Consider the following 14,947-nt stretch of genomic DNA (forward strand, 5'->3'; position numbering starts at 1 on the left):
GATACGTGTTACAAAATTGAGCTTTTCAACATCCTCTGTCTATCCCGTTGTTTGACCATGACGCTCCTTACTACTTTCCCTTATCCTGATTACACCCTAACATACCTGGACATCTTTTTTTCTCGATGATCACGAACACCCTATACCAGCTCAACCCTTGAATGAGGCGGCACCTGAGCCTATCATTCCTGAAGAGCCCGAGATAGATGGTGAGTATGTACCTGCGATTCCACCAAAGTGGACCTTTCCCCCAGAGCCGGTTCCTGACTTTCCATAGAATGATGAGTCGGCACTACCAGATGAGGGGTAGCTCCTATATACGCGAGCGGACCTGTGCTCGCGAATGGCTTTGTATATAGTCACAGTAGTACTTCTGGTGGTTCCGAGAGTATAGCTATAGTTGCTGACGAGGAGGAGGAGGAGGATCCAGAGATGGAGATAGAGCAGGAACAGGAAATGGATGAGCCACATGATGACTTACCAAATGGCCACGTATAGATATAGACTGACAGTAGCAGGGGCATTCTTATAATGACACTCTAGTTTGATATTGACTTTTGGTTAGTCTCTTACTTGTGTTAGTACACCCAAGAGCTAGGAGCTATAGATTGGTTAGGCTAGCCTGGGTGCCAGTTTAGTGGCTTTTTGTATGGGCCAGGCCTTGGGAGTGTCGTGTATATATTAGTTATGTAGGTTTGATGAGGATGTAAACTGACTTGATCTTTTGTAAACTCTACATGTTTTGTTATAGTGTACATGATATATATTATCATCTATGTTCTATATTTGTTTATGCTTCCTTGTTATTTTTGTCTATGCATGCTTATTTATATTACTTCATCGCTCGCAACGATAAGTTAAATAAAAAAAAAGTTACTCGTAAAATTGGCAACGTTCTAACAAGGAACAGGCTCATATATTAAATAATTGTTAATAATTAGGAAGAACAAGTTGGTAACACTTGGCTTCTTGTATGACCATGGCATACCGGGAGTTGGGTCGTTACAAAGCCCAACATATAAAAGCCTAACTCAATGAGCATTCAGATCATTCACCACACCATAACAAGACAAACACAGCTGAGTGAGTTAAGAGGAGAGGAAGAAAGAAATACTATTCACCATTCTCTTCTTTTACATGTAACTTGAGCTACAGTACTTTGATTTGTGTGCCATTTGCGGCCACGGAAAAGCTCTCGCTGAGCGCGTCATTTCTAGCTAAGTATTGCTGGTAAGAACTCAAATTTCACACTCCTTCTTTCAACCCTAATAGATTTTAAAAATTTAGATTTGGTTATTGAGTAAATTTTGTGTTTTTGGTTGATTAGGGGTGATTTAGGATTGGAGTATGGTTAGGTTTTGCCCCTAATACCAATGGGTAAGGTAAGCTACTTTGAAACCCATGTGATTTGGTATATTATGTGATTAATTGTGGAAAATTAAATGTGTATAGCTTGAATTTGGTGATTATTAGAGTTGGTTGTGGCATTTGGATTGGCTTTGGTGGCTAAAGCTTTGTGGAAGCTTGTTTGGAAGTCAATTTTGGTAATTTTGGGTTATGCAAAAATTAGCCAAGTTATGGTTTTGGTTTTCTTTAGTTAATATGTAATGTTTTGTGAAACATAAGCTAGTGGACCTTAGGATAAGTTTGAATTGTTTATGATATATGATGTTTAATGATGATGATTCATGATGTTAATGTTGATAAATGATGAGGGTTTTGAGAATTTATGACGATAAGTTGATAAAAAATGTTTGTGATGGTTTAGAATGGTGTATATGTAATTTATTTGATGTTGGGATTGTTAATTGATGAGAATAATGGTATATGAGTGGGAATCTTGGAAGAAATTGTTGATTTGGAGAAACTAATGAAAAATTATATGAATTATATCAAATTGAGAAGTTGAAAGGGGTTTAGATGGTTGAATGGTTGATAAATGATTGAGGAATGTTTGGTATTTATTTTGGTATTGTTAGAATGTGATTAAATTGGTTTGGTTGAGGAATGTGGTAAATTTTAAGGAGTTGACAAGTTTGGTAAAACCATATTTTGGGCCAACTTCGCGAGCTATAACTTGGCATTCGAAGATTAGATTCAAGTGAATTTTAGCTTAAATTAAAGGTAGTTAAGAGAGCTTTAAAATGGTATAAAGATGAGTAAAATTAGAATTTTTTAGAGAAAGTTATGGACGTTGGAATTTAGGGTTAGAAATTTGAATTCTATGATATTGCAAAAACTTGAAAATCTGGTGTGTGTGCGTGCCCACGCACACATCCTGTGTGCATGCATAGACCAGAGCGAGTGTTTCAACTCATGCGTACGCACGAGAGCGTGTGCGCACGCACACTATGGGAAATTTACAAGTTGTGCATACGCACAACATCATGCGTACAGACACTATCACGCGTACACACAAACCAAGAAACCTTGCTGGTGCATGCGTACACACAACACCATGCATACACACAAGCCCTATTTTTCAATAAAAACTCTATTTTTGACTGTTTTATCTTCCTGACAAGCTTGTAAACTTCTGTGATGCTTGTTTAAGATCCCCTACTAGTATTTAAGCTTTGAAATAAGGGAAAACACAAAAAGTGAACTTAAGTGGGTATTTGCTATTATGAATTAGAGACGGTGACTTAGGCTTGGGATGAACTATGGATGAAATGACTTGAGTAAATTGGAGGAGTGTTGAGATGATGATGTACTGAGACAAATGAATGATAGCAGTTAATAAGAGTAATGAGATAAGCAGGGGCGCAGGTACATATAAGTAAAGGGGGGCAATGGCCCCCCCTCCCAAAATTTTAGTTTTTATTTAAAAAAAATAGTTTGGTCCCCCCTTTCTTTATTTCCCAGCCCCCTGCCCCCTCTCTTTTTGTTCTATCTTTTTCAACCCCCCTTTTAATTCCTACAAAAAAAACCCAGCCCAATAGCCCATTCCCTATCCTTTTTTTTATTTCCCAATCCCTATCCCTTTTTTTATTTCCCAACGTCAGTTTCCCCATCCCCTTTTTTATTTTCCAATTTCCAGCATATAACCAGTCTCTCCCTCTCCCCCTTCTGGCTTTGGCTTTCCAAAATTGTAGGTAACAACTTTTTCTATTTTTTTTTCTTTATCTCTTTAGTCTTATTATCTTTTATAGTTTTACCTCTTTGACTCTTATTTTTTTTGTTTTTTTGCAGATTAAAAAAAAGATAATAGTTTAACAAGTGATTTTTCACTCTTCTTTCTCAAAAAAGGTTCTATTTTTATTCTTTTTTATATATTTAGTTATTTACTTAATTAGTTAATTTATTATTATTTGTTAATTAAGTTTATATTATTATATGTTAGTTTGTATATTTAGTTTTTTTTTAGTTAACTATTTAAATTTAATTACAATTTTATATTATTTATAATTATACTAGGATGTTAGTATTATTGTTCTGAATTTTAATATTTTATTTTAAATTGAAATATAATTTTTATATTTTATAAAGATTTAGACTGTAATTTATACTTTTTGCTAAATATATTTTTAATTATAGGAACTTATTTGGCCATTTGAATTATGAGTAAATTCAAAACCATTGATACATTTTTTAAAAGAAAAGATCAAGAGAATGAAGATGCTTCTACTATTACTACTCCAATACTTGAGGGGTCATCAAATTTCATTACTTCAAGTTCTTCATTGAATAGCTCAAAGCGTCCACGACTTCTTCCAAATCAACTGGATGTTTTTCGTTTGGAAAGAGATCCTGGAATGCGACCAATGATTTGGAAGTTCCCTCCAAATAAAAGAGATGAAATCCGTCGGGCTTATATTAAAGTTGGGCCAAATCAACCAATTCTTGATAATTATCCATTTTCTGGTGATAAAAGTCATCGTCGCTTTCAAGCTTCATGGTTTAAATTGTTTCCATCTTGGTTAGAATATTCTATAGAAGATGATGCTATATATTGTTTTCTGTGCTTTCTTTTTGCTAAGGAACCTTCAATCAATACGGGTTCAAATGCTTTTATTGAGAATGGTTTCAAGAATTGGAAGAAAGTAAATAGTAGAAAAGAATGTGCTCTTTTGAATCACATTGGCAAAGGTCCTAACTCATTCCATCATAAGGCGCTAAAATTATGTGATGATTTGATGAAACAATCACAACATATTGACAGACTTCTTCATAAGCAAACATCAGAAGAGATTGAAAAGAATTGAATTCGACTAGGAGCATCTATAGATTGCATTAGATGGTTGACATTTCAAGGTTATGCATACAGAGGACATGATGAAAGCCAAAGTTCAAGCAACAGAGGTAACTTTTTGGAAATGTTGAAATTTTTGGGATCTTACAATGAAAGAGTGAAAAAGAATGTTTTGGAAAATGCTCCAAAAAATGCTAAGTATACTTCAAATGATGTCCAAAAAGAAATTCTATATATTCTTGCTACTAAGGTGAGAAATTTAATTAGAGAAGAGATTGGAAATGCCAAATTTTGTATTATTGTTGATGAAGCTAGAGATGAATCTAAAAAGGAGCAAATGGCCATTGTTTTGAGATTTGTTACTCTAGATGGTTTTGTTAAAGAGAGATTCTTTGATCTTGTGCATGTCACTGATACTTGTGCAACAACTTTAAAGAAAGAATTGATTTCTGTCCTTTCTCATTATAATCTCCAAGTTGAAAATATTAGGGGTCAAGGGTATGATGGTGCTAGCAACATGCGGGGTGAGTGGAATGGTTTGCAAGCTTTGTTTCTTAAAGATTCTCCACAAGCATACTATGTGCATTGTTTTGCTCATAGGTTACAATTAGCATTGGTAGCAGCTTCAAGAGAGGTACTTCAAATTCATGAATTTTTTACTCAATTAAACTCTATTGTCACTATTGTTAGTGCTTTTTCAAAAAGACATGATCAATTACAAGAAGCTCAAGCAATTGAAAATGCAAACTTGGTTGCTCAAAATGAATTAAAAACAGGCAAAGGTGCGAATCAAATAAGCACTTTACAAAGAGCTGGGGATACTCGATGGAGCTCTCACTTTAATTCTATTTGCAGTTTGGTAAAAATGTTTACTGCTACCAATATTGTTCTCAATAATATCATTGAAGACGGGACAACTTATGCACAAAGAGGTGATGCTTATGGTGTTAGTAAAATATTATTTTCATTTGAATTTGTTTTCACTTTGCACTTGATGAAAGAGATTATGGGAATCACTAATGTTCTTTGCCAAGCACTACAACAACAATCTCAAGATATTCTTAATGCAATACATATTGTTTCTACATCAAAGTTACTTCTTCAACAATTAAGAGATGGTGGATGGTGCAATTTTCTTGCAAATGTTAAAGATTTTTGTGAAAAACAAGAAATTGAAGTCCCTAATATGAGTGCACAATATGTTTTTGGAAGAGGTCGATCTCGTCAACCAAGTGTGACAGTTGAACATCATTATCGAATAGATGTATTCTTTGCAACAATTGACTCTCAAATACAAGAGTTGAATAGTAGATTTAATGAGCAAACAATAGATCTTTTGACTTTGAGTTGTGCTTTGGATCCTAAGGACAATTTCAAATTATTTAATATTAAAGAAATTAGCAAGTTAGCAGAGAAGTTTTATCCCCTTGACTTTCCTTCTAATGAGCTAAATATTTTGAAATCTCACTTGCAACATTATCAGCATGATATACCAAATCATTTGAAAGGTATTGGTGCACTTTCTGAATTGTGCAACAAGTTGCAAGAAACGGGAAAATCAAGAATTTATCACATGGTTGATAGATTAATACGTCTTGTTTTGACTCTACCAGTGTCTACAGCAACAACAGAAAGAGCTTTTTCAGCAATGAAAATTGTTAAGACAAGACTCCGAAGTAAGATGGCTGATGAATTTCTTGCAGACAATTTGGTCATCTATATAGAAAAAGAATTAGCAGCTATTTTCGACACAAATTCAATTATGGATGATTTTGAAAATAGAAAAAATATCAAATAGCCTTTTCATGATACAAAACTGTAAGTAGTAATTTTTATATATTATTGTCTTACTTTGATTGAGATTATATATATATTTTTTTAATTTTATCAACAGAAATAGTAATATAAAATATAACACCGCCCCTCCTAAATAGTTAGCCTAGCTCCGCCCCTGGAGATAAGTATCAATGAACTTGTACTATATGAACGGTGATCACTGAGAATGATTATATATTATTGATATACTGAGATTGATGAGTTGTTATGCTCCTGGAAAGGATGGTGGTTAATCCTGCTTGTCGAGGTCACGGCAGCGGCATAAGGATGGAGGTTAATCCTGCTTACATTGAGATATGATGTCTGAGACTGAGTATCCTACTCGCATCCTTTTGAGTCGTAAGAGTGTGCCAGGCACTATATCCCTAGATAGTGGGTCGAGCACTATATCCTTGGGGTAGCAATTATTCGTGACCAAAAGGAGACATCCCAAGTGGATGTGTCGGATTGCCAGTTGAATCAACAAGTGATATCACAGCCAATAGGACAAACATTCATAATGTGCATGTTCTATGTGTTTTCTTGCTTTGTCTAATTGTATCTTTTGCCTAAATGTATAACATGCTTACTTGCTTCTTAAATTACCTGATGTATATGTATATTACTTGTGTTTTACTTGTCTAAAATTATCTGTGTTTTCTACTAGGATTGAGGAGGTTTGGTAGGCAGTGGCAATGGGATCGCATGGAGTTTAGGATGGCAAAGGTTGTGGGACAACGATGTTTATGTTAGATACAAATCCCTTAAGATAGATAACCTTTTTATGGTTTAAGTTTACTTTAAGTTTGAATTTTATGCATGTGGGAAGTTCTAGGATTGTTTTTAGCATCTCGGAACCTTATATCTTATCTATTGGGCACTGTTACCATACTGAGAACCTCCGACTCTCATACCATATGTTCTTGTTTTTTCAAATGCAAGTCGCAACCCACCTCGGTGAGTTTCGGGATGGTGACAGAATGGAGGATCTCTCTTACCTTACATATTTTGTTCATTATGATATAGTTATACTCTCACTTTTGTATACGATATCTTGTTGCCTTGGAGGCTTACTTTGAGAGTTAGGATGTTGCTGTTTTATTCCAAAAAAAAATTCTGTTATATTCTGTTTGAGCTAGTCGTCCTAAACTCCGCAGGCTGTGTCTAGTTCTCTCTTGTATACTCTATATATATCTCCATTTTGATTATCTTGTATCCATGATCCTTTTCTTACCTTTATGCATTTGTATCTCTATTTTAGAGTTTTATTTCTCCATTAGACTTCTAGTATTATTACTTCCTTCCATATATATTATTGTATGAGTTTTAGAACTATCATGACGCTTTATTATCCTTTGCTTTATGTCATGAGGTAAGGTTTAGGGTGATAAGTAAGGCTTACCTCATGCTGTAAAGCAAAGGATAACAAAGCATCATGACAGTTCTAAAGCTCATACAATAATATATATGGAAGGAAGTACTAGAAGCCCAATGAAAAAATAAAGCTCTAAAACAGAGATACGAAGGCATGAAGCATTCACACGAACTAACTACAAGCATAAAGGTACAAGAGATAACATAATACATATAGTAATCAAGATATATATATATATATATATATATATATATATATATATATATATATATATATATATATGATTATAATTTATTTGTGGACAATACATAATTTATTTGTGAACAATACATATATTGATTATAATCACAAATGATGCTATTTCAAATTAAATGACTTATATAACAACGATCTCATTTATTATTATAAATGTTAAATTGAATAAGTCATAATTACTTTTGATTTGGAGTTAAATGAGAATAAAACTAAATATTATCTTTTAGACTTTAGATACTATTTTTATTTGAATTTTAAGGTTTAACGGGTGCCATGCACAAATATAAATAGTGATTTTAGGGTTTCGGTCTCCAACATAGTAAAGCCACCTCAACAACTATTTTTCCATCAGAGGAGTTGCAATTCAGTCAAATACAGAAGGTTTTGGTTGAAGAAGACTGAGATAATTCTTCCATTAATTTCTAATTTTTAATTTCTATGAGTAAAAGTATATTTTTACACTATGATATATATTTTTGGTGATTTAATATAGATGATTTAAATTAATAAAATAATTTATTTTAACAAGTAATATTAGAATCATCTATAATTGAGTTATTGAGAATATTAAATTTTTAATTTCAGTGGATCAAAATATATTTTCGTTGATGATCTCTATTTGGATCGAATTTAATTTTATTGATCCGGTGAATTTATTATTTGTGCATAGACTCTGTAAATTGCAATGCTTTCTTTATATATTGATTTATTTTTTCATTCAATAATGTATTTGGTACATATTAATATACTGCGCCTTTGACAAATGATCGAGCAATATATATGTGTGGATAATGATCATGCACACATAGGTACCTTTTCATTATTTGTTTCATGGATTTATTCTTTTTAAAAAAGAAAACAATTGATAATAAGTTTTCGAGAATATATGGCATATGAAATTAATCGGCGTACTTATTTTTTTATATATATATTTACTTGATATGGTTCTTTTAGTCTTTTACAAAAATAAGGATTATTGTATATGTTATTTATGTGAATATTAATCGATCTAAAAAAAAGTTTATATTTAGTTTATATTTAGCCAAGTTATATGTATACATTAATAATATTTGAATAATAAAAAATAATGTTCATTATTTATGCGAACAATAATCAATCCAAAAAAAGTTTATTGTTTGGCCAAATAATAAGCATTATATACTTTTGTTTATTTTCTATTAATTATGCGGTCAATAATCGGCACAAAGGAAGATTATTGTTTGGCAAATTAATAAAAAATATATGTGATAATAAATAGGTTGTGAAGTTTAAGTTTTCATATAAACATTCAGTCGGTCCAAAGAAAGGCTTAATGTGTGACATAAATTTTTGACAATATTTGATTATTGTAATAAGAGTATCACTTACAGTTAATTTTTTTATTCAAAAATTCAAAATTAATGTTGTTCTAGATATCTCAATATGAATTTTTTTTCCATTATTTAACTAATGTTTACTGCATGTTTTTTGTTCTAATCTAGAAACTATGGTTTCAGTTACCAATGTTTCTGTACAAATTAGCAGTATTCCTATGCTGAAGGGTTCAAACTTCAAGGTTTGGAAGGATACCATGGAGATTGTTCTCGGTTGTATAGATCTGGATACAGCTCTTCGAGAGGAGAAACCTACTTTCACTCTAGAAAATCCCAATGAGGTTAAAATAGAGAAGTGGGAGAGATCCAATCGAATGAGCATTATGATAATGAAACGACTCAATTTCTGAGGGGTTTCAGGGCTTAATTACTGAGGATAAAGATGCCAAACAGTTCCTGAAAGATGTTGAAAAATTTTTCGCTAAGAATAAAAATGCGAAGACAAGTAACCTTTTGAGAAAACTTGTCTCTATGAGGTATAAAGGTAAAGGGAACATAAAGGAGTATATTATGTAAATGTCTCATCTTGCTTCTAAATTGAAAGCACTAAAGTTATAGTTGTCTAAAGATCTACTCATGCATTTCATTTTGATCTCTCTTTTTGCACACTTTGGGCAATTCAAAGTGAGTTATAACACTCTAAAGGACACTTGGTCCCTGATGAGCGGATATTTTATACGCTTTTTGGGGTATTTTCATATAGTTTTTAGTAGGATCTAGCTACTTTTTAGTATACTTTTATTAGTTTTTATGCAAAAATCATATTTCTGGACTTTGCTATGAGTATGTGTGTTTTTCTGTGATTTTAGGTCTTTTCTGGCTGAAATTGAGGGACCTGAGCAAAAATCTGAGTCAGAGGCTGATAAAGGACTCCTGATCTTGTTGGATTATGACCTCCCTACACTCGAAATGAAATTTTTAGAGCTACAGAAATTCAAATAGCACGCTCTCAATTGCGTTGGAAAGTAGACATCTAGGGCTTTCCAGCAATATATAATAGTTCATACTTTGCCCAAGTTTAGACGATGCAAACTGGCATTCAACGCCAGTTTTCTGCCTTATTCTAGCATTAAACGCCAGAAACAAGTTGCAAGCTAGAGTTAAACGCCAGAAACAAGTTACAAACTGGCGTTCAACTCCAAGGAAGGCCTCTACACGTGAAAGCTTCAATGCTCAGTCCCAACACACACCAAGTGGGCCCCGGAAGTGGATTTCTGCACTATATATCTTAGCTTACTCATTTTCTGTAAACCTAGGTTACTAGTTGAGTATAAAAACTACTTTTAGAGATTTATTTTGTACCTCATGACATTTTACATCTGAATTTGTATCTTTGACGGCATGAGTCTCTAAACCCCATGGTTGGAGGTGAGGAGCTCTGTTGTGTCTCGATGAATTAATGCAATTATTTCTGTTTTCTATTCAATCACGCTTGATTCTATTCTAAGATTTTCATTCGCACTTCAACATGATGAATGTGATGATCCATGACACTCATCACCATTCTCAACCTATGAACGCATGCCTGACAACCACTTCTGTTCTACCTTAGATTGAATGTATGTCTCTTGGGTTCCTGGCTCACGAGTTTGACTGCCTCTCCTGACAATAGAGAATTCAAATCCATGAGATTATAGTCTTCGTGGTATAAGCTAGAATCAATTGGCAGCATTCCTAAGATTCGAAAAGTCTAAACCTTGTCTGTGGTATTCTGAGTAGAATCCGGGAAGGGATGACTGTGACGAGCTTCAAACTCATGAATGTTGGGCGTGGTGACAGACGTAAAAGGATCAATGGATCCTATTCCAACATTAGTGAGAACCAACAGATGATTAGCCATGTACATGGACCCTTCTCACTGAGAGGACAGCTGGTAGCCATTGACAACGATGATCCACCAACATATAGCTTGCCATGGAAGGAGACCTGCGTGCGTGAAGAAGAAGACAGTAGGAAAGCAGAAATTCAAAGGATAGAGCACCTCCAAAACTCCAACCCATTCTCCATTACTGCGTAACAAGTATTCATTTCATGCTCTTTCACTTTTCACAATTAAAACTAAGAACCACTATTGATATCCTGACTAAGAATAATAAGATAACCATATCTTGCTTCAAGCCGGCAATCTTCGTGGGATCGACCCTTACTCACGTAAGGTATTACTTGGACGACCCAATGCACTTGCTGGTTAGTTGTGCGAAATTACATAGTGTGAGTGTAATTTTTGTGCACCAAGTTTTTGGCGCCGTTGTCGGGGATTGTTCGAGTTTGGACAACTGACGGTCTATCTTGTTACTTAGATTAGGAAAATTTTATCTTTTTGGTTTAGAGTCACTAGGATTGCATCTTTTATTATTCCTTTTAAAAATATTTCAAAAATATTATTTTTCTTCATTGGTTTTTAATTTTTCTTTGAGTCTTTTGTATGAGTTTAGTTTCATATTTTAAGTTTGGTGTCAATTTCATGTTTTTATTTTCCTTTAAATTTTCGAGTTTGTGTTCATTGTTCTTGCTTGATCTTCAAGTCGTTCTTGCTATTTTTCTTGTTTGATCTTTAGTTTTTCTTATTTTGTGTCTTTTCTTGTTTTTCTTGTGCATTTTCAAATTATCAGTATTCAAAAAATTATATATATTAATACCTTTTAAAACATGTTAAATTTATAGCTCAGTTGGCTAGAGCGTTGTGCTTATGTTCTTGGTAATTGGGTATCTTCCTTTTAAAACTTTTTCAAAAATAATTTTTCTTTGATTAAATTTGGTGTCAAACTTTTAAGTTTGGTGTTCTCTTGTTATTTTTCTTTAATTTTCGAAAATTTATTTTTAGTTTTCTAAAAATTTTAAGTTTGGTGTTCTTTCTTTTTGTTCTTGTTGTTCGTGTCAGTCTTCAAAGTGTTCTTGAGTCTTCTTTGTGTTTTGATCTTAAAATTTTTAAGTTTGGTGTGCCTTGGTGTTTTCCCTCCAAAATTTTCAAAAATAAGGAGCATTGGATCTAAAAATTTTAAATCTTGTGTCTTTTGTGTGTTTTTCTCTTTCATAATAAAATTCAAAAATTAAAAAATATCTTTTTCTTTAATTGCTCTTAATTTTCGAATTCATTAGTTTGATTTGGTCAAAATTTTTAAAAATCATATCTTTTTCAAAAACTCCTAACTACTTTCTCTCTCCTCATTCTTTTTCAAAAATCCTCATAAAATATTTTCAAATTTTTTTATTTTATCTTATTATTTCGAAAAAAATTAATAAATAAATATAATAAATTAAATAAAATAAATCCACATCACCTCCCTTTCTCCATCATGGACCTAAGTGAAAATGAACAGTCCAGAAGGACTCTGGGGTCATATGCTAACCCCACTACTACTTCATATGGGAGTAGTATCTGTATACCCTCCATCGGAGTCAGTAGTTTTGAGTTAAATCCTCAGCTCATTATCATGGTGCAACAAAATTGTCAGTATTTCGGTCTTCTACAGGAAGAACCTACTGAGTTTCTGGCACAGTTCTTATAAATTGCTGACACAGTACATGATAAGGAAGTAGATCAGGATGTCTATAGACTATTACTGTTTTCATTTGCTGTAAAAGACCAAGCTAAGAGGTGGTTAAATAACCAACCTAAAGCTAGCAGAAGAACATGGAAACAGTTGTCAGACAAATTCCTGAATCAATATTTCCCTCCTAAGAGGATGACACAGCTAAGGCTAGACATCTAAGGCTTTAAATAAGAGGATAATTAATCCCTTTACAACGCCTGGGAGAGGTACAGAGAGATGCTAAGGAAATGTCCCTCTGAAATATTTTCAAAATGGGTGCAATTAGACATCTTCTACTACGGGCTTATAGCAAAAGCTCAGATATCTCTAGATCACTCAGCTGGTGGATCTATACACATGAGAAAAACAATTGAAGAGGCTCAAGAGCTCATTGATACAGTTGCTAGAAATCAGCATCTGTACTTAAGTAGTGAGTCCTCCATAAAAGAAGAGGCTAAGGCAGTATCCACTGAACTTAGTCCTCTAGAACAAGTTGCTGAAATTAATAAGCAATTATGTTATCTGACAGAACAGTTGGCAGAATTTAAAGAGATTTTACAAGACACTAAGGATACTAACAAGAACATGGAAGCATAACTTGACCAGACAAGACAGCAGTTATCAAAACAGATAACAGAAGAGTGCCAAGCGGTTCAATTAAGGAGTGGAAAAATATTGAATACCTCAACTCAAAGCAGCAGAAAGCCAAGAAAAGAACAAATAATAAAGGATGAGCAGACTGCTACCCAAAATCCCTCTGAGGACAGTAAGAGCCCAGAGAGGAATGATTCTGGCGTTCAAATACCAGAAAAGGGAGAAAAATTGGCGTTTAATGCCCAACCCATGTTCAGTTCTGGTATTCAAATGCCAGAAAAATGGGGAAATTTGGCGTTGAACGCCAATCCAGTCCCCAATCCTGGTGTTCAAACGCCCATGAGGGGTCAGACACTTGCAAGTGTTGATAATAACTCCCTCAAGAAGGCTTCTTAACCAACCTCTGTAGGAAATGCACCTGCAGCAACCAAGGTTGAAGAATACAAAGCCAAAATACCTTATCCTCAGAAACTCCGCCAAGCGAAACAAGATAAACAATTTACCCGCTTTGCAGACTATCTCAGGACTTTTAAAATCAAGATTTCGTTTGCAGAGGCACTTGAGCAAATACCCTATTATGCTAAGTTCATGAAAGAGATCTTAAGTCATAAGAAGGATTGGAGAGAAACTGAAAAAGTTTTTCTCACTGACGAATGCAGTGCAATCATTTTAAAGAGCTTACTAGAGAAGCTTAAGGATCTTGGAAGCTTTATGATACCATGCACATTAGAGGGTACCTGTACAAAGACAGCTCTATGTGATCTTGGGGCAAGTAACAACCTAATCCATGCATCGACTATTAGAAAGCTTTGCCTGACTGAAGAGGTCAAACCAACCAGGATATGTCTTCAACTTGCTGATGGCTCCATTAAATACCCATCAGGCGTGATTGAAGACATGATTGTCACAGTTGGGCCATTCGCCTTTCCCACTGATTTTGTAGTGCTGGAAATGAAGGAGCACAAGAGTGCATCTCTCATTCTAGGAAGATCTTTCCTAGCAACTGGACGAACCCTCATTGACGTCCAAAAAGGGGAAGTAACCCTGAGAGTCAATGAGGATGAGTTTAGGCTGAATGCTATTGAAGCAATGAAGCACCGAGACACATCAAAAGAATGCATGCGTGTTGATATTTTTGACTCCCTGGTACAGGAGATCAGTATGGCTGAGAGTCTCAAATCAAAGCTAGAGGATATCTTTAAAGATGTCCAGCCTGATCTGGAAGAACTAGAGGAAATAAAAAAACCTTTGAAAATTCCTCAAGAAGAGGAGAAACCTCCTAAATCCGAGCTCAAACCACTACCATCATCCCTAAAATATGCATTTCTGGGAGAATGTGAAACTTTTCCTATAATCATAAGCTCTGCCTTAGAGCCACAGGAAGAAAAAGCACTAATTCAGGTGCTAAGGACACACAAGACAGCTCTTGGGTGGTTCATTAGTGATCTTAAGGGCATTAGCCCAGCCAGATACATGTACAAGATCCTACTGGAGGATAATGCCAAACCAGTGGTTCAACCACAAAGGCAGCTGAATCCAGCCATGAAGGAGGTAGTGCAGAAAGAAGTCACTAAATTACTAGAGGCTGGGATTATTTATCCCATTTCTGATAGCCCCTGGGTGAGCCCTGTCCAAGTTGTACCCAAAAAAGAAGGCATGACAGTGGTTCATAATGAAAAAATGAACTGGTTCCTACAAGAACAGTTACAGGGTGGCGTATGTGTATTGACTACAGAAGACTCAATACAGCCACCAGAAAGGATCATTTTCCTTTACCATTCATAGACCAAATGCTATAAAGGCTAGCAGG

General features: G+C 34.3%; 1 protein-coding gene across 1 annotated transcript; it reads left to right on the forward strand.

Moving 5' to 3' along the window:
- The first annotated feature begins 4,316 nt into the window (after nt 1–4,316).
- LOC130982866 (uncharacterized) lies at nt 4,317–5,990 on the forward strand. Its single transcript, XM_057906991.1, has one exon. It carries the CDS (start codon nt 4,317–4,319, stop codon nt 5,988–5,990), a length of 1,674 nt encoding a protein of 557 aa, XP_057762974.1.
- Nucleotides 5,991–14,947: the final 8,957 nt, after the last annotated feature.

Source organism: Arachis stenosperma, chromosome 1 (genome assembly GCF_014773155.1).
Source record: "Arachis stenosperma cultivar V10309 chromosome 1, arast.V10309.gnm1.PFL2, whole genome shotgun sequence".
Lineage (NCBI taxonomy): Eukaryota > Viridiplantae > Streptophyta > Magnoliopsida > Fabales > Fabaceae > Arachis > Arachis stenosperma.

Coding starts and splice junctions, on each gene's coding strand:
- LOC130982866 (XM_057906991.1), top strand. CDS start 4,317: ATGTTGAAATTTTTGGGATCTTACAATGAAAGAGTGAAAAAGAATGTT.